This window comes from Equus quagga, unplaced genomic scaffold, assembly GCF_021613505.1.
Source record: "Equus quagga isolate Etosha38 unplaced genomic scaffold, UCLA_HA_Equagga_1.0 205_RagTag, whole genome shotgun sequence".
Lineage (NCBI taxonomy): Eukaryota > Metazoa > Chordata > Mammalia > Perissodactyla > Equidae > Equus > Equus quagga.
Genome location: NW_025798762.1, coordinates 911,455 through 936,327, shown reverse-complemented (window position 1 = coordinate 936,327; position 24,873 = coordinate 911,455). Strand labels below are relative to the sequence as shown.

The following is a 24,873-nucleotide window of genomic DNA, read 5'->3' as shown; positions in this document are numbered from 1 at the left end:
AAGCAGAGCATACTGAAGTTAACTGCTAGGCCACCAGTGTTGGCCCCCACGTGTCTGTTTTTATGGCAATACTATACTGTTTTGATTAATGTAGCTTTGTAGTATCATTTGAAATCAGGGAGTGTTACACCTCCAGCTTTGTTCTTCTTTCTCAAGATTGCTTTGGCTGTCATAAAAAAACAAAACAAAACAAAAAAATTGCTTTGGGTATTCAGGCTCTGATGTTAGTATATAGAAATATGATGTTAGTATATAGAAAAGCAGTTTTTTATATTCATCTTGTACCTTGCATTGTTAAAATCGCTTATTAGTTCTAGTATTGCTTTTCTAGATGCCAATTGATACTCTACATAAGTGATCATGTTGTCTGTATAAAAGTAGTCTGAATAAGGGTAGTTTTATTTCTTTCCTTCAAATGTGGATGCCTTTTTATTTCTTTTTCCTTTTTTACTTGTCTGATTTCATTGACTGGAACCTTCAGTATAATGTAGAACAGAAGCAGTGATGGAATACGTTATTATCAAATATTTCTTTTATACCCTCTCTCCTCACTACAGACATATTAGGCTGTTTGATGTTGTCACACATCTCTCTGATACTCTTTTCATTTTGCAGTTTTTTTCTCTAAGTTTTTCCTTTTTAAATGGTTTCTGTTCCTGAATAGAGATTCATTAATCTCTTCTTCTGCAGTGTCTACTATGCTATTAATGCATCCATTGTATTGCTCATCTCACACATTAAAAAAAAACTGATTTTGGTCCTTTTTATATCTTCTATGTCTCTTCTTTACTGTGTAAATATATGGAATGCAGTTATGTTATCTGTTTTAATGTTCATATCTGGAATTTTAACATTTGTGTCACTTAACGATCAATTTTCTTAATTTACTCATTTTATGGGTCATATTTCCCTGCTTCTTTATATGCTTGGTATCCTTTGATTGGATGCCAGATAATGTGAATTTTACTTTTTGGATGCTGGATATTTTCGTATTCTTATAAAGATTCTCTGGCTTTTTTTCTTAGATATACATAATTTATTTGGAAATAGTTCAATTGTTATGTCTTGCTTTTCAAGATTTATTAGACAGGGCCAGAGCCATGCTTAATCTGGGAGTAGTTATTCTCCACTACTGAGGCAAGACTTATTTTTGTACTCTACCCAATGCCGTGTGATTTAGGAAATTTTTCCAGAGTGGCTGGTGAGAATAAGCGTGATGGGTAGGTGCCAAGCACTGTTCTTGCTATTCCTTCAGAATGGTCCTTTCTGTGTGCTTGGGTAGTTTCCTCACACACATGTACTGATCCATTCTCTTGGTGAATACTCTAAGGAGCCCTCTGAGGATGTCTGTGGTTCTTTTTCTGTGCAGTTGTCTCCACTGCACATCCAGGGAAATATTAGCCCAGAGATTCAAAAAGGGATGTCTCATTTCAGGTACTGCCTTATGTTTCCTTATGGTAGGCCTGAATGACTTTTGGTTAAATCATTCAGGAATCCTCCAACTGAAGATGATTTAGAAATTGCCTGTACTTACCAAGATAGCTATGGATTAAAAGACCCTATCTGATCTGAAACTAGACTAGTTCCCTGAAGGTGTGCAGTGAGGTAAATTTCATCTGTGTTAAATATATTCTTCATGTTTTATCACAGATGGAAATTTACCCCTTACTACCCTCCCAAATTTGTACTCAGCATAACCCTGCAAGTCACAAAACAGGAATGACTATTCATTTTCAATATAGTCATGCGTCGTTTAACAAGAGGGATACATTCTGAGAAACGTATTGTTGGCGATTTTGTTGTTGTGCGAATATCATAGAGTGTACCTACACAAACCTAGATGGTATAGCCTACTACACACCTAGGCTATATGGCACTAATCTTAGGGACCACCACTGTATATACGGTCTGTTGTTGACTGAAATGTCATCATGCAGCACATGACTCTATGCTGTCACATTTTAAATATCTGTTTTGCATTTCTAATAGCAAGTTGGTATTAACCAATATATTTTCTTTAATTCTAGAAACAAGCCCTTCTAGAGAAAAAAATGGCTTATCACTTACAGAAAATGCAAGAAAATGGCTTTAAAAGAGATGAGAGGAGAAAAAATACATTTGATTACAGAGGACAAGATGGAACATATTGTGAACGTGAGAACATTCAAAGATGATGTAGCTATGTAGAAAGTACTTATCGATGTATTTATGCAAAAATCTTTTTGTAAAACTCTGTTTACACTTGCTATCTGCTTTATACCGGGCACGGTTCTAAGCATTTCCCTATTAAAATTCAAGTTGAAAAGTAGACGTATATGTAAAAATTAAGACAAACTTATCTTACCAAGTGGTTCGGTAGACAAGCTTACTTATACTGCAGTTCTAACCAACTTCCCTATACTTAAAGTGATGTATTTTTTGGTACTGAAACTTTAAAAACTTGTGTGTAAGATAATTGTTATTACAGATCAACTTGATGTTCTACTATGTTGCCAGCCAGAAAGAATAGACAGTACCAGGAAAAAATAAAGGGATGAAGGAAGGGAGGAAGGAAAAAAAGGAAGAAAGGAAGGAGCAAAAGAAGGAAATGAAGAAAGTATAAAGGAGGAACTTCAAGTCATGACTTTGCTATGCTCAATCTCTACCAGCTTCCTTTTATTTATAACATAAGACTATAGTAGAATTTATTAAATTAATGAATGACATTAGTTAAAATTTCATGGCAGAATGCAAAAAAGGAGACTTGTTTTAATTAGTTGTGGTACTGTAGTATCAGGAAAGAGCATGATCCTTTTCCACGCAGTTATCATCGTAGCATCCCGTTAGTCCCATCTCCATCCCATCAAGCCCATTTCTAGGTGAGAACCTCCCTGTGTCACTCTGGCAGATTGCTAACTAGTCTCCATAGGCTCTTATTTTTACCTACCTCAAAATCCATTTTTTACACTGCTATGTAATTACATTTAAAACTCTGTTCTCCTGGTTTCTTCTCCTGGCCCCAAAACTTAAAGATCCCCAGTACCTCTTAACTGAAGCTCAGACTTCTTAGGCAACTATTCATCACCACCTAGAGTCCAACCCAAACCTGACTTTTTAACTTTATTTCACACTACCTCCTGGAAGAAAGAAGCTGTGGTCTAGGGGTGACGGGCATAGGCTCTGGGGCAAAACTGCTGCAGTCCACATCCTGCTTTACCCTTGTCTCGGCATGCACTTAGCTCGGACAAAGCACTTAACCTCTTTGAGCCACACTTCCATCATATGAAAACAAAGAGAATACTCCTAAGTAATTCCCATAAAGAGCCCAAAAGTTCTAGCTCATAGTAAGCAATTTATTTCATCGTCCGATCAAATGAGACTACTGACCCTTCCTAAAACACAAATTACCTTTTGTTCTTCTTTGCCTCTTTATCCAATTTCCTCAGCCTGGATGACGTGCTCACTGTCCCTCTATCCAAATCCTACAATTCTTTAAGCTCCACTGTAAATGACACTCTGTAATGTCTTTTTTAATAACTCTGATTTGAAGATCCCTCTCCTTTGAGTCCCTGTAGTGCTTGTATCATTCTTAATACACTTATTACGTACTTCACACTGTCTTACTCACCCATAATGTTGTAACTCTCACCTTTGTGTCCCACAGAGCATCTAGTACTGTACATATGCGTGTGGGTACACACACACAGGCACACATACACTAAATATATGTTTGCTGAATGGACTAATTCGATCTATTCAATTCATTAAGATAATGAGAGCAATCTCATGCTTCAGAAAAGAAATCACTTTAGTAACTACATGCATCCCTATATTTCCAACTGTTAACCTTCTCATTGAATAAGAAATGAATTTCAAGTAGACATTTTATTTTATTTATTATTATTTTTTTTTGGTGAGGAAGACTAGCCCTGAGCTAACATCTGTGCCAGTCTTACTCTATTTTTTGTATGCCTCCACTGCGTAACTGTTGAGTGGAGTAGGTCCATGCCTGGGATTCAAACCCACAAAACCCGGGCCGCCAAAGCAGAGCACCCAGAACTTTAACCACTCGGCAATGGGGCCAGCCCCCAAGTAGACATTTTAAACATGTTTTTCCTCCGATCCCCTCTTTTGAAGAAGTAAGATATAAGTGAATTTAATTTATATTATCAAAATGACAGAAGAATATCTATTTCATAATTGAAATTGAATTATACCTCTATAGTAATGTTGTCATCTTCCACCAAGTAGACAGCGTCCAGAGGGAGAGAGAGCATGAGAGATGAAGGGAATATTAGGTGAATCTGCTCCAGTGGGAGACTATCCTGAGTAATTCTTTCATCACCATTATTAAAAATAAATGTTTTCTGGGGCCAACCCAGTGGCATAGTGGCTAAGTTCGCACACTTGGCTTCAGTGGCCTGGGGTTCGCCAGTTCAGATCCTGGGTGCAGACCTATACACTGCGGCTCATCAAGCCATGCTGTGGTGGCATCCCACATCGAGGAACTAGAAAGACCTACGACTGGCATATACAGCTATGTACTGGGGATCTGGGGAAAGGAAAAAAAAGGAAGATTGGCAAGAAATCTTAGCTCAGGGCCAATCTTCCTCACAAAAAAAGGATACCTTAAAAAAAATGTTTTCTTATATTTCTTTTAGCTTCTTCTCCAAAGAAGAAAAAGAAGTTTTCTGAAGATGTAAAGTTAGTTTACTCTGTTAGTGATCAGAAAGCAAATAAAGGAGGATACGGTAATTGAATATTGTCATAAGAAATACTAAATAGTAATTTGGGGAAAGACTGAGTTTGGAAGGCTTTTTTTGCTTAAATGCAGATAAATCCCCTGTTCTCTGTTATCAGATGACTGATTTAGAGTGATACATGTACAACAATGATACAACCTCTATTGCTTTCAGAATTTGATCTCTAGTTACTGATTTAGTGTTTTGAACTTAGCAGTATATCATCATTTTAGAAAAATTAAATGAAGGGTCTATTGCTGTTAGAAGAACATTACATGAAACCTAACAAATTCCAAAATAATTTTTATAAGGTTCAAAATGACTTTAGAAAACTCTAAAGTGAGTCAGCAATTAAGTACATTAACGCCAGAGCTACTGTGAACCCTATTGAAATATCAGTTTCTTTATTGTGTATCTCACACTATGTTACTTAACCTGTTATCTGTTGGAGCTCACTAGCGTAGACCAAGAACTCAAATGACAGCAAAAGACTCCTCCAAATAATACACTATCAATAGTATAAGACTATTCAAAACCAAACAATATAAATTTCTTCCCACTATTAAATTTCCAGGGAAAAATTAAAGTGTGAAAGTGAAACCCTTTGTCCTATCAATTAAAATCCAAAGGAAAAAAGTCCAAAATCTTTCCTCCCTGAGTATGTAATTTGATTAGTTTCATCAAGACCCAGAACCCTGGGGAGAGACAGAGTTGCCTTAACCGAGGCTGTCGTCCACTCTCAGGACCACTCAGGTTGAGTTAATTCAACTCTAAGCTTTATGGGTCCCATTTTTAAAGTCCAAAGATTTTTTATAACACACCAAAGAGTTATTACAATACACACAATTATGACAACACCAGCCCCACATCTATTAAATGTAGACAATAAAAACTAAATTCTCAGTCTCTAAAGTAGTTATCTCATGCAGAGTGATTTTCTAAAACTAGTGTTTAATGCAGCCCAAACTGGTCTTACTGTTGTCAAAAAATCTCAGTGGTGTTGGAGGAAAGGATGGTGGACAAAAAATATTGTTTTCAGCCTCACCAGGCTACCAGTCTATCTGTGACAATTGTCCAGGGATCAAACCTATAAATTTAATTAAGCATAGGTGGGAGACATATTCCATCAAAAGATGAAACTATATTGATAACATATCTGGGGGTGGGATCTGTCTATATCTACTCTCTACTCTAAGAGAGTGGCATGTGAGTCATTCTTTTTTGTCAATTTTAGGAATATACAGTAGTGACAAGTTGCTATGTATTATTAGAACTGCCCGTCTTTCCCATTCACCGTAATTAAACCTTCTTAGTTTCCATTTCATCATTGAACCCTGAGTATGAGCTTTGTACAGTGTCACAGCCTTTACACTCTTATGGGCAGTTTGCCTCACATTTTGTAGTGGGCAACTCTCTAAGCAGAGTTCAGAGCTCTGAATTCCCTATTGTCCAGCTTCTGATCTTGTGTTTCTATTATTCATTCTCAAAAAAAGATCCTGAGGCATTTATTTTGGTTTTTAAATTACCCTAAAGCAAAATGGATTTTTTTTACAATTGCATGAATTTTAACGCATGTATAGATTTGTATGACCTCTACCACAATCGCATAAGAACAGTTCCAAGATTCCAGAAATTTCCTTTTGTAGTCACAACTTCCTCCCTCCCACTAATAACAGCAGGTAACCACTAATAACAGCAGGTAACCACTAATGTGTTCTCCATCACTATAGTTCTTTTTCCTTTGGAGAATGTCTTATAAATGGAATTATATGGTGTTTGACCTTTTGATAATCCAGCATAATGCCTTAAAAATTCATTCAAGTTATTGCATGTAGCAGTAATTTACTCTTTTTCATTGCTGAGTAGTATCCCATTGTATGTATGCACCAGAGTTTGTTTATGCATTCACCAGTTGAAGCAAATTTGGGTTGTTTCCAGGTTCTGGTGATTATGAATAGAAAGATTAGATGTATTCACATTCAGCTTTTTATGTGAACAAGGGATTGTTGGGTCATATGGTTAAGTGTATGTTTAAGTTTATTAAAAAATGCCCAAGTGTTTCCCAGAGTGGCTGTAACATTTTGCATTCCTATCTGTAATGCATGAGGGATCCATTTGCTATACATCCTTGCAACCATTGGTATTATCAGTAATTTTTGTTTTAGTCATTCTGATAGATGTAGTGGTATCTCACCATGGTTTTCATTTGAATTTCCCTGATGGCTAATGATGATGAAGATCTTTTCATATGCTGTTTGCCTTTTTTAAATCCTGCTTAGTGGAGTATCTGTTGAAGACTTTTGCTCTTTTTTTGTTTTGTTTGCTAAGGCAGATTTGCTCTGAGTTAACATCTGTTGCCAATCTTCCTCTTTTCGTATGTGAGCTGTTGCCACAGCATGGCCACTGACAGATGAGTGGTGTAGGTCCACGCCCAGGAACCAAACCGGGGCTGTGGAAGCAGAGCATGCCAAACTGAACTGCTAGGCCACTGGGGCTGACCCCTAGACTTTTGCTCAATTTTTAATTGGGTAGTTTTCTTACTGTTGAGTTTCATGGACTTGTCTATATATTCTGAATAGTAGTCTTTTTCAGAGATGTGATTTGCAAATCTTTTATCTTGGTCTGTGACTTGCCTTTTCATTTTCTGTTCCATTGATTTATCTATGTGTTTATCCCTTTGCCAATACTGCACTGTCTTGATTATTGTAGCTTTTTATTGTCTTAAAATCAGGTAGTATGATTCTACCAACTTTATTTTTCTTCAGAATTTTTATGGCTACCTTAATTCATTTGCCTCTTCCATATAAATTTTATAATTAGCTTGTCTACAAAAATATGCTGGGATTTTTGAATGAAGTACATTAAATCAATCTATAGATTAACTTAAGGAAAAAAGAAATCTTTACCATGCACAGGGTCTTCCAATCCATAAATATGACATCTTCTCTATTAGGTTAGATGGGGCTTGCTTTCTTTCATAAGTGTTTTGTAGTTTTCAGCATAGAGATCTTGTATATGTTGTGTTATATTCATACATAAGAACTTCATTTTTTTGGAAATTTGGTTTCCAATTGTCCATGGCTGTTTTCTTTTTACTTAGTGATTGTTTCACAATCAACTATGAATAAATGTTTTACCTCTTTAAGTGGATGTGGAAACTTTGCCACTATATGTGTCTCCTTATTCCCCTCCCCTTTGTTGTAGTTGTCTTGTGTATTACATCTACATGCGTCAAACATCCACTCAGGCAATGTAATGAGTTTTATTTTAAGTAACGTAATAGGGGAAGCATAGTCTATTATATTTACTCATATAGTTACCATTTTGGTTACCCTTTAGTTCCTGCTGTCCCAGGTTTCCTTCTGGTATCATTTTTCTTCAGTCTAAGGAACCTCCCTTAGTATCTCTTTTAGAACAGATTTTCTGGTACTGAGTTATTATAGTTTCCTTTATCTAAGGATGCCTTTATTTTACCTTTGTTCCTGAATGATACCATTTTCACTTGATAGAGACTTGTAAGTTGACAGTTTTTTTTCCCAGAACTTTAAAACTGTTGTTCCACTTCATTGTGTTCTCCATGGTTCTGATGAGATATCTGAAATATTCAAATTGTTGACCCTCTGTAAGTAATGTGACATTTTCCTCTGGTTGTTAAGATTTTGGGAGGGGGATATGTTTTAGAAATTTGATTATGATATGTCTTGGTGTGGATTTGTTTTTGTCATTTTTCTCTCCCTTTAGTGTTCACTGAGTTTCTTTAAACTTTTAAGTTTATATCTTTTGCCAAATTTCCCTTAAGCAGACCTCCTTCCCTCACAAAGGGAACTAGTACCCAAATCCGTTGATTATCATAACAATTATTTTTAAAACATATTTACTACATGAATGTGTATCTTTAAACCACATATAGACATATACATATATATATACCATTATTAAGTTATTTTAATGTAATTGATATGATACTGTATCTAGTCTTATGTGCTTTGCTTTTTACAGTCAGCATTATGTTTCAAAACTTTCATCTATCTGTTACCTGGCATTTTACTTCATTTCATTACTGATCCTATCCCAATGTGCGAATATATCACAATTTATACATCAGTTTTTCTGCTGTATTTATTTCAACACTATTGCACTGAACATTTTGTGTATATATATATATATATATCTCCTGGCCATCATGGACAGGATATTATCTAGGGATTATGGGGCTAGATTTGGGATTTCTGGGTAATGTTTCCTCTTCTGAGAAATTATCTTTTCAAATCTTTTGTACGTTTTCCTAGTAGGGTTGTTTTTCTTTTTTCCTATGGATTTGAAAGATTTTTTAGTCATACTAGACACTCATCTATTATATACACATATATGGCATAGCAAATATCTTCTTCCAATTTGTGATTTGTTTCTATTCTCTCTTTTTATCTTTTGATGTACAGAAGTTCTTAATTCAAGGTAATACAATTTTACATTTTTTTCTTCATGGTTTATACGTTTTGTTACTTTTTATTTGAGGTCCATTCATATGAGTTCTCTTCGATGTGGCAAAGACATTAATCTTTTGTCTTATTTGTGGAAAATATTTCCACAGCTTTGTTAATGAGTTTTATAGGTTTTCTCAAACATAAAAAAAAACCTGCAGAATCCTTTGTGCCTATCCTTCAACTTCAACAATATCTCATGGCCAATTTTGTTTTGTCTATACCCTCAACCTCTCCCTGCTGCCATATTGTTTTAAAGCACATCCCACACATAATATGATTTCATCTATCAATATGTATTAAAAGGATTATTTTTAATGCATAACCACAATACCATTATCACATTGCACAAATTAATAATTCCTTAATGTAGTCAAATATTTAATCACTATTCAACTTTCCAATAATCTCAAAAATGTCACAAAAATATTTTCATGTTAGTTTGAATCTACATTGACATACATTGCAACAGTTTATATCTTTAAGTCTCTTTTAATCTATAGGTTCTTCTTCCATGTATCCCTCTGCCTCCTCTCCTGATTTTTTGAATTATAGTTTATTTGTTGGAGAAACAGTTGCTTGTCCTGTAGAGTTCCTAACAGACTGGGCTTTTGCTGATTGCATCTATATAGTGTAATTATGTATGTCATTTTTTTCTGCATTTCCTGTAAAGTATTAGTTAGATCTAAACACTTTTAGTTTCAATTTCTTTAGCAAGACTGATTCCTAGGTGGTGATGTGTCTTTCCATCAGGAGGTATATAATATCTTGTTGTCTTTCTCTTTGTGATGTTAGCAGTCATTTATGTTCAAGGCCTAGATCCATAAATTAATTGGGGTTGCCAAACTGGAATATTTTAATTCTATCATTCCTTCTTCATAGATTAGGTAGAATACTTCTATAAAAAGAAACTTCCCCTCAACTGCACTTGGTTACGTTGTGGTACAGGATACTTAGGAAAAGCAGACTCATGCTCAACATTTTACCATCATTTATCAATTTTCGAAGTCATAAATTGTTTCAATAGCATCCTCCAACAGTGAGCAATTACTTTTGTTTTGTGTCATTATGGATTCACGGACTTCAATAAATTTGATGTGTTTCAATACATTGCTGTTATTGTGTTTATTAATGCTGAAATTGTGACAGTTCTGGCCAGTGGTAACCCCTTCATGATAACTCATGAGTTCTTTGTGATGTAACCCTAGCAGTTATTGATAGTTTCCTTGCTATTTTGGAAGACAAGATTATCTAAGCCTATCTTGTACACATTTCAATTGCTTCAACACCATTGAGTTTCATTGGCATCTTTGAAAAGATAAAGTTATCATATATAGATGGACCTATTTCTGGACATTCTCTTGTTTTTTGATCTATGTGTCTGTCCCTATCTGAATACAGTATTCTCTTAATTACTGTAGCTTTATAATGTCTTGAAATTTGGAAGTTTTAATTCTTCAACATTTGTTGTTTTTCTGGGTTGACTTGATTATTCTAGGGCCTTTGCATTTCCATAGAAATTTTAGAATTAGCTTTCCAATTTCTACAACATAGTCTGCTGAGATTTTATTTGGCTTCACTTTTCATTTCTTTTTCTTGCTGGCTAGGACCTCCCAGACAGTGTTGAACAAAATGGTGATTGTGTACATCCTAAGCTTGTTCCAAAACTTAAGGGAAAGTGATTAATATAAGTTAGAATATTAGCTTTAGAACTTGAAGGCAGCTTTTATCAGAGGAAGGACATACTGTCATATTCCTAGTTTACTAAGAGGTTTTATCATGGATGGATGTTGAATTTTAGCACATTCCCTCCTGCATCTTTGAGATAATCATCTAAATTTTCTCCTGTTTTTTCTTAATTTAATGAATTATTTTGACTTATTTTGATTGTTAAACCAACTCTGCATTCTTGGGATAAACCTCACCTGATTACTATGCATTATCTTTATTATATATTGTTAGATTCGATTTATTTTATTTATAATTTATGCATCTTTTTCCATGGGGGATATTGACTGAGGTTTTCTTTTCTTGTAACGTTTTGTAATGATTTTGGTATCAGAGTGACCCTGGGATCAGGATGAGTTGGGAGAGGAGTTCACTCCTCTTCAATTTTCTGGAAGAGTTTGTGTAGAATTAGTGTAATTTCTTGCTTAGATATTTAGTGTAATTCAGAAGTGAAGTCATTTGAGACTGCAGTTTTCCTTGTGGAAATGTTTTCAACTACATATTCAGTTTTCTTAATAGATATCAGTTTCTTCATGTTATCTGTTTATTTATGAAGGAGATTTGTTGGCTTGCATTTTTCAAGGAATTTGTCCCTTGTGTATTAGATTTTAAATTTATTGCCACACATTTTATAATATTCCTTTATTATTATTTTTAGTATTATGTGTAGACTCTGTTGTGCTGTTATCTCTAATTTTCCTGATGCTAGAAATTTGTGTCTTCTCTTTTTCCTGATCAGACTGTCTTATCACTTCTATTGAACTTCTCCAAGAGTCGCGTATTAGTTTCATTATTTCCTCTCTTGTTTTTCTATCCACTTGATTTTCACTTGATCTTTACTGTTTACTTTCTTCTGCTTACTAAGTGTTGACAAGGATGTGGAAGAACTGAAACTCTGGTGTAGTGCTGAATGGTATGTAAAATGGTACAACCACTTTGGAAAACAGTTTGCATCTCTCAAAACTTAAACATATACCTACCATATGACCTTGTCATTCCACTACTAGGAACTTAACCCAACGGAAAGTAAGAAATATGTCCACACAAAGACTTTTGCATGAAAGTTTATAAATGTTTCTTTGTAAGAGGCCAAAACGAAACAACTCAACAGGTGAGTGGATAAAAAAATTGTGACATATCCATGCAGTGGAATACTTCTCAGAAATAAAAAGGAACAAATTATTAAAATATGTCACAACACTATATTGAATGAAAGAAGCCAGGCAAAAAAAGAGTACATATGCAGTTATTCCATTTACATAAAATTCTGGGAAATTCAAACTAATCTTTTGTGAGAGATGCAGAGCAGTGTTGACAGGGGTTGGGAGGAGAGAAATGGATAGATTACAAAGGTAGATGAGAAAACTTAGGGGTATTGCAAATCATATTTTGATTACAGTGATGGTTTCACAGATGTAGATATATTTTTAAATTGATAAAACCATTCAATTTAAATAAGTAGTTTATTGTACTTCAATTATAGTTCAATAAGTTGTGAAAAACAAAATAACTATAGTGTTGCTCTTTCATTTACTTTTAGAACCTGCAGCAAATGCCATTTATGGATCCCTAAGTAATTCAAAGAATGTGGTCAAAATTTCAGCTTCAAATGTTTGTCAGCCATATGTACAAGATAATGGTACTGAACAAAAGGTATGAAAGTATGTCTCAAACTTTTGTTTGGTGATTATTAATTTATCTGGATAACTTTCACTTCTGTGACTTATCTCCTCCACTAGAATGGTACTGATTGGTTAGGGACGTTAGGGTCTATTCAGGAGACCTGATTCCTTTCTCTGAAAGTGTTGAGTTACCTTTGTGCTAAATTTACTATGTAATTTAGTGGAAACTAATCCAAACAAACATTTAGCAATTATAATGATACTAATAGCTAGTATCTATTGAGCATCTACTGGTGGCCAAGCCCTGTGCTAAGCCAGAAGGAAGGGAAAATGAGGAAGCTGGGTCACACAGGATACAAAGATGAATAAGACATAATCACTCCTCTTGAGGAATCATTGTCTAGTGGGACAGACACAGAAAAATGCTATTACAATAAAATGAGAGCTTGGGATGAAAAATTTTATTTTGAGTCTAAGCAATGTGTTCCTCAAGCATTAGATTGGATGAGAATGGGTTGGGTTATATTTACCTGAAACAAATTGAATGACTTTAAACTTTTTAAAACTAATCGTTGAATTGATTACAATGCCTTTATGCGAAATATGGAATACTAGAAGAGGAACGACTTTGTACATTGCCACATATTGAACTCAGTTTTGAACTAGTTAAATTTGAGACCTCTGTGGAAGGTATCTTAGGAGGTTGGTAATATGTATTGTCCCTGAGACAATTTTCATGTGAGAGAGAGGGTATAAAGGGGAAAAAAAGTCTGCATTAATTTGGTTGATTGATAGAAGGCAAAATCTCTTTCAGAGGTACAGTTACTAATGACTGTTTTTCTCTTTAACGTTGTACCGTATAGAAAGATGGAGTGGTAACTAAAAAGTCAAGTCTTGATGATAGAGGTAAGAAAATGAAAAATAATCTTAATTGTTCTGTTATTTGTTAAGTACATAATTGTTATAATAATATAGTTTTTCAAGTTATTTGTTTTACCTGATTGTAGAAAACATGGTTAGTTTGGAAAATAAAGCATGGTATAAAATTGTTTGTGAACATAGATATTATAATTAGCCCCTATAGTTGAGTGGTTGATTGACGAGTATGGCTTTTGAAATCTGCAAAGTGTAGAAAAGTTAGTTTCCCTGCTGTGGCTGTTTATAGTCATAGGTAGAGCAAGTTACTTACATACTGTGGTTCAGTATGTTACAGTACAGAGAACTGTCCCCAGGAAGGTCCCCATACTCCACTGCCATCAATTTCCCACAAACAATATTTCCCATCTTAACCTTGAGTGGAATATACATTAGCTAAGGTTTTCTGTGCCTTGTTAGATTTCTGGAGGTCAATAAAAATACTTCCATGCACATCCTACATATGCACACAAAAAATACTAGACACCCCCATCCAGTGGCCAGTGACCACCTTAAATTCAATACAAAATCAAATTCATCATCTTCCCGATCCTTCTGTTTTTACCCAGGTATAAAACCTGAGTTATCTTTGACTCTTCTTCTTTCTCCTATTTTGCATCCCAAAGTTGCCACTTTCTTTCTAATCTACCTCCTTAATTTATCTTGCCCTCTCTTCTTTTCCATTCTCACAGCTCCTGCCCTTGTTTCCTCCATCCTTGACTATTTTAGTAACGTTCCTCCAATCTCTTTTTTCCTCTTTTTTAAGATTGGCCCTGAGCTAACATCTGTTGCCAAGCTTCCTTGTTTTTTTTTTTCTTGGCTTGAGGAAGATTGTCATTGAGCTAACATCTGCGCCAATCTTCCTCTATTTCATTTGGGATGCCACCACTGCGTGGTTTGACAAGCTCTGCTAGGTCTGCGGCTGGGATCCAAACCTGCGAACTCTGGGCTCCCAAAGCAGAGCATGTGAACGTAACCACCATATCACTGGGCCAGCCCCTTCTTTTTCCTCTTTTCAGTCCATGATACATTTTGTGTGAAAGCAGTCTTCCTAAAACAATAGCTTTGGTTATTCCCCTGTTCAAGTCATGAGGGTTTTTTGTTGTGGAGTGAATGAAATGCACACAGTTAATTCTGGCAGTGGTCTGTGGTTAGTTACAGGGATTAATCTGGCATAATATTAAATAAGTTAGGATCAGAGATTAAGGGTCACAGACTTGTCCCTAAGGGCAATGGTGAACCACTGGAAATTTGTAGGCAGTGAACATCAGAAAAGGTCAGGTTATTCTTGGAGATGCTTCCTTTAAATCCTTGATCGTGGTAACCCAGTGATTGTGGCAACTCAGCAGAGGAACATTGGATCAATCTATTCGTTAACATTCACCCTTGTTCCAGCAATATTATCTTCTCACATTTAAAAGTATCTTTCTTTCTCTAGGAGCTATGTACATCTCAGCTCGAGATTCAATTATTTCAGCTCAAACTTCGCCCACAAGAAATTTTCACAGACCTTCCCAATCTTATTTGGATCCTCCAAAAGATGAGGTATATACTATTTCTTTTGTCCCTAATGCATACAGAATGAATCTTATGATCATAATCTGTGTAAAAAAATTTCATTCATAAAGTGACCATACTGAATAGCTTTATCCCCTGAAATTAATCATACCATAATAAAATTTTAATAAGCCTAGGACAGTTTTCCTAAATATAGGCTACAACATGATAGTTCATAGTACGTCTGCCCCCTTCAGAGGGAGTATCAAATTGTGCTTCTTTGATTGGGCTTTGACTAGTACTGATGAATTGTTCAGAGGCAGCCATTGGAAAGTTACTAGCAAAGATTCAGGGTATGGCTTCTGGATGTAACATAGATTTTTTTCTCTGTGGGTTGCCAACTTGTTATCATAGGAGTCAAAAGCACATCTTTCATTCCATTAGTAGCACAGTGTTAACTGGTTCAACTGTAATAAACAGTTGACATGGTTTAAAAGAGATTTAAATAAACTGGGAATTTACTGAATTCTTTCCAAATGAATTCTACTTGATTAGAGTGGAAGTGGCATCATTTTCCATGTTCTCTAATGCATAATAATTGATAGACTACATTATGCATAACTCCTAAAATTAATGTTTACCATAATATGCTTCTCTGTAGTTGTTTTATTATAAGTAAACATTTTACAGTTCAGTGTTCTACTTTGTCAATATCCATATTAAGTATGCTAAGAGTCAGAAAAAGAAATTTAACAACTTTGACATTTAAGGTCCTCATATTGCCCAGCAGATTTCAAAGACTTTTGTATTTTACTAAAAAACAAAACAAAAAACTCCTTTAAAAACAGTGTCTAAATTTTATTATTGACCTTTTTTGGGTAATGTATGTATTATTAAATTTGCCATCCATATAGATCTCAAATGAGTATCAAATGTCCACAAGTATCTGATCTATTATAAGAAATAGCATGAGCATTTTATTATGATAAGTATTCCATCCTGTTTCCAACATGTTGTACACAGCCTACCATTGTCAGAAAATGTATTCCTGGTGGCCTGTATTCAGCTCCCTGACCTGGGGAAAAAAGAAGTTTGTTGCACTGGATTTACCTCCCTGAGCAGGTTGAGTTCTTGGACAAGTCTAGAGAGCCACATCCCTGTGTATTCAGAGAACCTGTTCTCTGCATTCCTGCTCTACTTAAACTTTTCTCCTACTGTTAGTTTTGTTAAAAAACACACCTATTCTTCTGTCCCATTGAGTTGATTAACGTCCTTACTAATTAGTGCACTCCACAGATACTTAATTTTAGGATACTAGTGAATATTATTGTACAGAAGAGAGTTAATATAACAGGCTCAAGACTGCTGCCTTTAGAAGAGCCTGCTTGACAGGTTGGCATTTTGCTAGTGTTTGAGAAGTTGCCTTTTCTAACATTCCCTAACTCATATGGACATTTCCCTAACTGAATGGGTGGTACACTCTACCTGGACTTTGCAAACAATATGATTTTTGCTAAACATCTGATTTCCTTTCGAGAGGCTGGAATTTTAGTATGCACCGAGAGAGTGTGTCTTCATGACCAGCCTTCAGTGAAAATCTTGAGTGCTGAGTTTCTAATGGATTTCCCTAGGCAGAAACCTGGCACACATGTTAATGCATTTTTTTGTTGTTGGGAAAAAGAGCATGCACCAGTGTGTCTTCTTACAGGACAGAGAGAGCATAAGGAAGACTGTGCATGGATTTTTCCAGATTCAGCCTGTATCTTTTCCCCTTACTTATCCTATAGTGTATATATCCTTTTACTGTGGTAAATCTTAAATGTGAGTACAGTTATATTCTGAGTCCTGTGAGTCTTAGCAAATCACCAAATGTGTGGGTGATCTTGTGTAACTCCTATGATACAATATGAATTTTTGAATTCTGTGAATAATAGATGTAATATAAACATCACAAAATATGTGCCTTTCTTACAAATTGACATATAAGAGAAGTTCTCAAAATCTTAAATTTCTGTATTTTGAGTATATAAATAATAGTTGATGTTCAACTGCTGGGGGAAAAAAGTCCCTTCAGAGTGTTTGTTTTGTTGTTTTAATTATATAGAAGGAGATTAATGCTGATTGGAATGAAAGACCAAACAGGAGACCAAGCTACCTCTGTGAATCAGGTAGATATCAGCAAGAGCTACTGAGTAAATCATGCAATCTGTTAATTCATACTTTCAACTAACATTTATTGAAATTATGAATTTAATTTTATGTAATGAAATTATGAATTTTATGTAAAGCCTTTTCCAGCACCTATTGATATAATCATATGATTTTTTCTCCTTTAATTTATAAGGATTATATCAATAGATTCCATCATGTATTATCTTTCCATTTCAGAAATAAACCATGCTTGTCATAGTATACTTTTGTATATGTTTAAAATGCAAGTAAAACATACAGTCAGAAAAAAACCACAAAATAACATACAGCTAAATGAATTATCACAAAGGAAAACACCCCTGAAACCACTACATAGATCAAGAAATCTAACATTGGAAATCTTACAGAAGCCCTCATTATACCCACTCCCAATCAATATTTTCTCTCTCCTCCCCAAGTACTATTATTTTCTTGAAATCTGATATTATGGTTTAGTTTGTATATCCATTTGTGTATGTTTGTGCACTTCCTCATCATCTTATTATTAAGCCAGTACTACACTGTCTTAATTACAAAAGTCTTTTAATAAATCTTAATATCCAGTAGAGCAAGTAGAGTGTCTTGGCTTTCCATATAAATTTTAAAATGAGCTTGTTGAATGCCAAAAAATCCTTACTGGGGGTCCAGCTCCATGGATTAATGGTTGAGTTCAGCATGCTCCACTTTGGAGGCTTGGGTTCAGTTCCTGGGCGTGGATCTGTACCATTTTTTGGCAGCCATGCTGTGGCAGCAATTCACATACAAAATAGAGGAAGACTGGCACAGATGTTAGCTCTGGGTGAATGATCCTCAAGCAAAAAATAAATAAATTCTTACTGGGATTGGAATGCCATTAATCTAGAGATCAATTTCAGGAGAATTGACATCTTTAAAGTATTATGTCTTCCAATCCAAGGACATGATATTTAAATTTCCTTTAATTTCTCTCAACAATATTTATAGTGTTGTGTATCTTGAATATTTTTCAATAGATTTATTCCTAGGAATATGATTTTTTATTATACTTTAAAGAATATCTTTTAAAATTTCATTTTTTATTTATTGATGCTCTAATGAAATACAACTAATTCTTCAGCTCTATGATTTCTGTTTAGTACTTTTTAGTATTTTCTCTTTCTTTGTTGAAATTCTCACTTACTTCATGCATTGCTCAATTTCAATAATGCTAAATTTATCTGTTCATCTAAATTTTCAAATTTATTGGCATAAAGTTATCATATGTCCTATCTATACAGATCAGATCTTTCAAAGGCAGTATAGCAGAATGAATAAGAACATATACTCTAACCCAGACTACTTCAGTTTCATAGAATTTAAGTAGGAGTTTCTATACACATCATTGGTACCTATTCGTTACTCATTTTTTGGGAGAAACAGGAGTTGCCATTTGAACTTCATTTTGAACTGGCTCTAATTACTAATACTACTTTCTGTAACCAGGGCATTCGTTTTGTCTAAAATTTTTATTCATTTACGTATTTGCATAATTCATATACACCAATCCAGTATGCCTGTAGAGATGTTCTGCATATATGTTCCTGCGTCATCTGTATCCAAAGTGTTGACTAAAATCCAGTAATGGAATCTTGCTAGATTACACACAAAGCAAGCTAGACGATATTTGAGTGGGAAGAGATTAACGGCAGACAAATCAATGAATAAGTATTGAGGAAACAGCTTAATTAAATAATGTATTCAAAAATAAATGTTATTTAATATTTCCTATACATTAATTAAGTGCTGAGGATATAGTGGTAAATTTATATCATAGTCAAGGAGACAGAAGACTAAACATTTAATTACAATATAGCATAATGAATTTTATAATAGAAATGTGTAGAATGCTTTAGAAGCACTAGAGAAGGATATTTATTTACCTAGGCAAGTTTTAAGGAAGGCTTTCTAGAGGAGTTAACACACGTGGAATGAGACCTAAAAGATGAGAAGTTAAAAGAAGGCATAGAGTGCTCCCGGCAAAGGAAATGGCAAAAACAAGGGCCCAGAGGCATGGAAAACATGATACACTTAGGAAATTGTATGGTCTCTGGACCATAGAATACATATGGAAGACTAGCCAGAGAAGACACTAGAGAGGTAGGTAAGAACATCAGATCATATGGTATATTTTATGCCTTGGTAAGGAATTTGGACTTTGTTGTGGCGTCTCTGGAGGCTTTTTTAAACAAGACAATGACAACAGAGAATAAAGACCTACTAGAGGATATTAATTACCATTTTACAAGTTGCTGGGGAAGGATACAAACTAATTATAATTTTCATTTTCTGATAAATAGGACCTCAGTCTCGTGTCAGAGGCCAGAATATTTTCACTTCTCATGTTTTCTCAAATACGTAAGTATCTAAGAAGATTAATGTGTAATTATAAATTAATATTTTAATAATTATATGAGTGCTATTCAAAAGCAAATGATTACATGGAATCCTCCATTCTTGTAGTTCTACTTAGATTCACTGAAACTTCTGTCTTTTGCAAACTCTCAGCGCTAAGCTTAAACTGTAAGGAAGACAAAGTGAATGTCCTTCCTCTTCCTTCCCCATTTCCTTATCCCCACCTGTGATTCTACTCTTCCCCTATATTCCGTCTTCATGACACTTTCACGTATATCCTACCGTGACCTCTCCTCTTCAGGTAGCTTTCTAGGATCTGGACTTGTCCCTTCACCTTTCTCCCCTTTGAAATATTCACCATTGCTTAGGCCTTCTGAGATTGTTGGCTTCCTAAGGATGGTAAGTTAATTTACTGTAAGTATTAATAATGTAATCAGTTGTTCCTCTCCTAAAGGGTGTTTGCAGTATAATCCAATAATAATCTCTAATGATGGAAATTACAAGTCTTTGAAGAAGAAATTTTGGGGGCCTCAGGGATTTTCATTCCTCAAACCTTGGTGGCCACCTCTTCTGTTAGTGTTTATGTATGGTTTTCTCAACTTTAGAGGAGACAGATTATTATTTTAGACCCAACACCATCATCTTTTAAAAAACTCAATAAGCCAAATAAGGGCCAGGATACACATTACAATCCCCAAATTCCTATGGAAATGGTTGGGTAATGTTAAGTCATGTATGGTAGCAAGTGGTGTTGACATATTCAGACCAAGCTTCGTTGGAGGAAGGATCTTGACTTGAGGACTGATGGATGTCAGTTTGACTGACTTACTGAGAGTTCACAGGATACACAGCACTATAGTAGATACAGAAGGAAGGAAACTGACTAGTCCAAGTTAAAACAATAGAACCAGGTGGAAGAATGACAATCGTGTACAAAATGACCATTTTTATTTTATTTATTGAATAAATATATTTTTATTTATTAAAAATATAAATCCCGCCTCTTCATAAAAAAGGTTAGAAGAGGCGCATAATAAAGTCTTAATTCATTCCTCTTCATTTCCCCCACCTAAATTACAGAACTACAAAGTCACTTGAATCTTTTATAGCGAGTACTTTGGATACCCTTTCATTAAAAATCTTATCTCAGCTAAGATGAATAACTCTGTGCATGACCTGCAGCTTCTTCACCACTCCCATCCAAATTGACAGGAATAAAAGACTTTTAGCTGTACCCACCCAGCCTAACATCAAGTCAGAGTACAAACAAAATACAGCTAACAGTAGTTTCTGATCTGACTCTGCCCATCACACACAGGTTGCATTCTTGTTCTGATTTAACTCCGGATTTCATAACTTTACTGTAGAATCATCACATCTGTTCTATCATCCAGCTCATCTCTCGTCCCTCTCCTCTTTTGCTTAGTTCTGTTTTTTCTAATGTTAATACAAAACATTTACAGAAAGGTTTATAAAATACACATGGAAATTCATGACTGAGAGAATGAAGACAAAGCAAATATAATAGCAGTGGGGGCAAACAGAGCTGCAATAATTAAGCATTGCACTTAGATGATAAATCTGTATTATTGGGATGGAATATGTAAGGAGTGACAGAATGGAGAAGGCAAGTCTGCTGCCCTGCAAACTGTGGTCAGAAATTTGTAGTTTATTTATTCAGTGACTCTCTGATAGTTTGGAGGGGGGAATTTATGATCAAATTAACAATACATAATGTATAACTGTGACAGGAACATAGGAGGAAAACTGAAGGCAAGAGATTAGGAACCAGTTCCAGAAGTCCATTAGTGGCCTACACAAAGACTTCATTTTGGATTAGAGAGTAGGCCCAGATCTGGAAGACTGTAAATGGGAATTTGTTTATCAACCTTCAAAGCATAATGCTCAATGTTAGATACCACAATGAACAAAACTGCCCTTATGATTGTGAGGTGTTGTCAAGGATATCATGGAGCTGGGGAAAGGGAATGGAAATAGGGGTGGTTAAAACATCACAAAGTTCACTGTTCTTACCTAGATCAGCCTTTTCTTTTGAATAAACACTCTGTGGAATGTCATTTTCACTGATGTCACCCTTTATCTGGTTATACTGTTGTTTTTTAGTGGTCTTCATTGAAGCTGTCTCTGTTATTTGGTTAATTTAATCCTAGGTCTTTGCTCTTTGTTTGAATCTACATACATGCCTTTGGAGCAGAAAGCCTGTGGGGACAGGCATCAATTAATACCTCGGACTCCTTCAATTCCATTTGGCACCTACAGCATAGTGTGAAGAGAATAGAAAAATGAATCTGGGGCAGTTAGTTTGCAGAATATCTAAAAGAAAAAAACTATACTTAGGTTAACCTAAGAAACCAGATTCTCAAAAAATAAATGAGGCCAAAAGATAGAGAAGATGTCACTGCTATCAGCTTTCATGCTCCAGGCTCCATATTGCAAAAGGGTACTAGTCTAAGTATGGACTGTTGCTACCAAGCCCAATTTCTGAGCTGAAACCAGTGAAGTTTTCTTTTTCTGCCAAGATTTAGGATATAATTCTCAGTCTTGCTGTTTGTCATATTTGAATTTTAGACTTCGAGAAAAATTAAATTTTATAATGTAAAGAACAGGACCAGAAAAAAAGAAAAAGGACGGTCAATTTTCTTTCAAGAAAGTAAGAAGTTAAACAAAGGGCCCATGTTGAAATATATGAAAATAAACATATAGCTGAAATATATGAAAATAAATCAGATCTACAGTCTTAGATCTTATTTTGTTTTGTTTTCTTATTCTATAATTTTTATTATTGAGTTGTCCTTTAATTTGTTACAATTCAGAGCATTCTATTTTTGATTTAAGTAATGTGTGATGATAAAAAATTCTCATTAGAACACATGACAGAATAATATCGTCATACATAGAAACGGACTACATCTAAATTGGTATTGAATATGGCAAGAAACCTATGATTTTAACCCAGTTATTGAATAATCGTCCACATATTCCTGTCCTACTCAGTGATGAGAGTGTGGGTGGGACTATGGGATTTGGGTAAGTAAAGGATTATCAGACAACTCTGCTCAGATGTCTTGTCACCTCATGGTGCCTTTTAGTAGACAGAAAGGACTAGCCCACACTCTCCCTCCAATTCTGTGTCCTTCCACAGAGAACCACAAAGCAGGCATGGCTAAGGTAGGTCAGAAGTAGAATTTTCAGATAGATATATTTTTCATGCTGCAGCTACAATTCTACTCCTCTGAGTAATAAAGCATATGGGCCAATGTTGAAGAAGGAGGAGAAATTGCGGGGGGGCGGGGCGGGGTGGGGACTGGAGAAAAAAAGTTTATTCTTCCTTTTGAGTTCTGTAGAAAAACTCTCAGATAGAAAGAGAAGAAGCTGATTCAATGATTAGAAGTTTTGGAAAAAGTTACATAAATTCTTGACCCTAAGTCATAACTAAATGATCAACCTCTCTTGACTTTACAGACAACAGGACCTCCTACAAAATTGCTTGCAAGAAAAAGTATGTATCATAAAATCCATTGATAAAGCAGCATATTACTGGTACTTTCTGATGTGTCATAACAGAAAATAATCTGAATCAAATAATGAGTAATCATCTATTGATATGTCAGTCTCCCTGTTCGTCCTTTCTTTCTTCTTTAAAATGTACTTTCAGTTACTTCTTAGTTTTTTCATTGGTCTAAAGTTCTCATCAAAAGATAGTGTTGACCCTTTAGGAAGGGGTCTCATGGGGATAGAACAGGGGGAGGCATTAAGGGAACTAGCAACCATAAGAACAGCATCAAATACCACAAACCCATTCTGCCATGGGAAACCATTAAGCAACATGGCTTTGCAGACTTGGCCAGTGGAGTGAGATGCTTGGGTCTGTCTCTAGCCATTTTTGTGGGAAGGGACCTGGACACCTAAGAAGTTATATAAAAAGGTACAAGCTGGGAATTAGAACAGACAGACAAGAGGGTATATTTATAAGGGCCAACTCTGAATCTAGTCAGGCCAGTCAGGAAAGGGAAAGGGGTGCAGAACAACATATATTCTGACATACTTTTTCACATGTATTCCTGCTCAATTCATAGACCATGTAGCAAATACAAAAGCTTTGATTCAAGGGAGTATTTCTGTTTAATATTATAAGGGAAAGCAACTAAAAACTAGATTCTATTTACCACATTCACTACATAGAAAACTTTAGGAATAGCTCTCATACATCAAGGTTGGAAATTCGTTCTCATACCTCGCCTGAGTAATAATGTAGGTCTGTTCTTTATTATCTCTGGTAATAAGAAAATAATGTATATTGAATGTCTTAGTTTATATGTGTTGTAGTAGATTAGAACAATTACTTTCCCTGTTAAAATTGTGGTTTTATTCATAAAATATTTGATTAAAGATGTGATTAATAAGGCAACTATTATACCACATACACTGTCATCCAAAAAATGTTTTTCAAACTACTAGCCATTGTCTGTATGATAAGTGAAAAAATATATTAGGAGATTGGGGATTAGAGCAGAATAAAATGGCTTTCCCCGGGGTGCCCCCAAATACTCTCAAATGAGTCAGGAGAGAATATTCCATTCACAGAATACAACATAGGTGTTAACTTTTCTTTGAATGTTGGCCTGAAGCATGAATAATTTCATCTAACTTAAAGCAATATTGTGGGTGCAAACAGCCCCATTACAGGAATCCTGTTGTTTACCCTGGTGCCTATATCTAGCCTTTCAGGCTTTGCTGTCAGTCGCTTGTGTTTATAGCCTTTATGTCTTGAGTAATAACAGCTTAAAAACAGACTACTAGTTTATTATAGGCAAAAAGATCTTTGCAAGCTCCAAATATATTTTCAGTAAGTAAGTAGAGATGTATAGAATTCTATAGATGCACTCTGTTTTCTACTCTTGGTCCAATTTAATCTACGACAGCACCATTGACCACTAAGGAAATGGTCACCCAAATCTGGTCCCTAGGTTTTTATTTCCAGCTCACAATGAGGAATTCCTCAACTTTCCTACCCTTGCTCAGCCCTCCTGACTCTTTGACGCCCAGTTCAAGTTTGTCCCTTATTTTCTATCTGAACTAATTTGTTCCTTCACAGCACCATCTTTTCTCAGCCTTCCTATCTAAGACAATTTGCACTGATACCCTTTCTTTGGATACAGAGCCATTCAGTCTTCGTAAAGCATTAACTTTTTTTGTTGCCTATCCAATAATTCTTAACAATGAGCTATAGTCATTTCCATATATACAGATAGCAGGCTCACCCCTGCAGCAAGAAATGAGGAGGAGAGGTGGCTTATTTTCCATCCTCATGTCTTAGCTAGACAGATG

The 24,873-nt window shown here is 35.2% G+C and overlaps 1 protein-coding gene across 1 annotated transcript in view; it reads left to right on the top strand.

The window, feature by feature from the left end:
• The window catches only part of LOC124233561 (fibrous sheath-interacting protein 2-like), an 84,264-nt gene that overhangs the window by 16,255 nt on the left and 43,136 nt on the right, over positions 1 to 24,873 (top strand). Inside the window, exons 8-15 of the mRNA XM_046650705.1 lie at positions 2,028 to 2,148; positions 4,641 to 4,730; positions 12,471 to 12,583; positions 13,416 to 13,458; positions 14,906 to 15,012; positions 17,069 to 17,132; positions 19,470 to 19,527; positions 23,008 to 23,044. Coding sequence (XP_046506661.1) covers positions 2,028 to 2,148; positions 4,641 to 4,730; positions 12,471 to 12,583; positions 13,416 to 13,458; positions 14,906 to 15,012; positions 17,069 to 17,132; positions 19,470 to 19,527; positions 23,008 to 23,044 — 633 coding nt within the window. The remainder of the gene's footprint in view (positions 1 to 2,027; positions 2,149 to 4,640; positions 4,731 to 12,470; positions 12,584 to 13,415; positions 13,459 to 14,905; positions 15,013 to 17,068; positions 17,133 to 19,469; positions 19,528 to 23,007; positions 23,045 to 24,873) is intronic.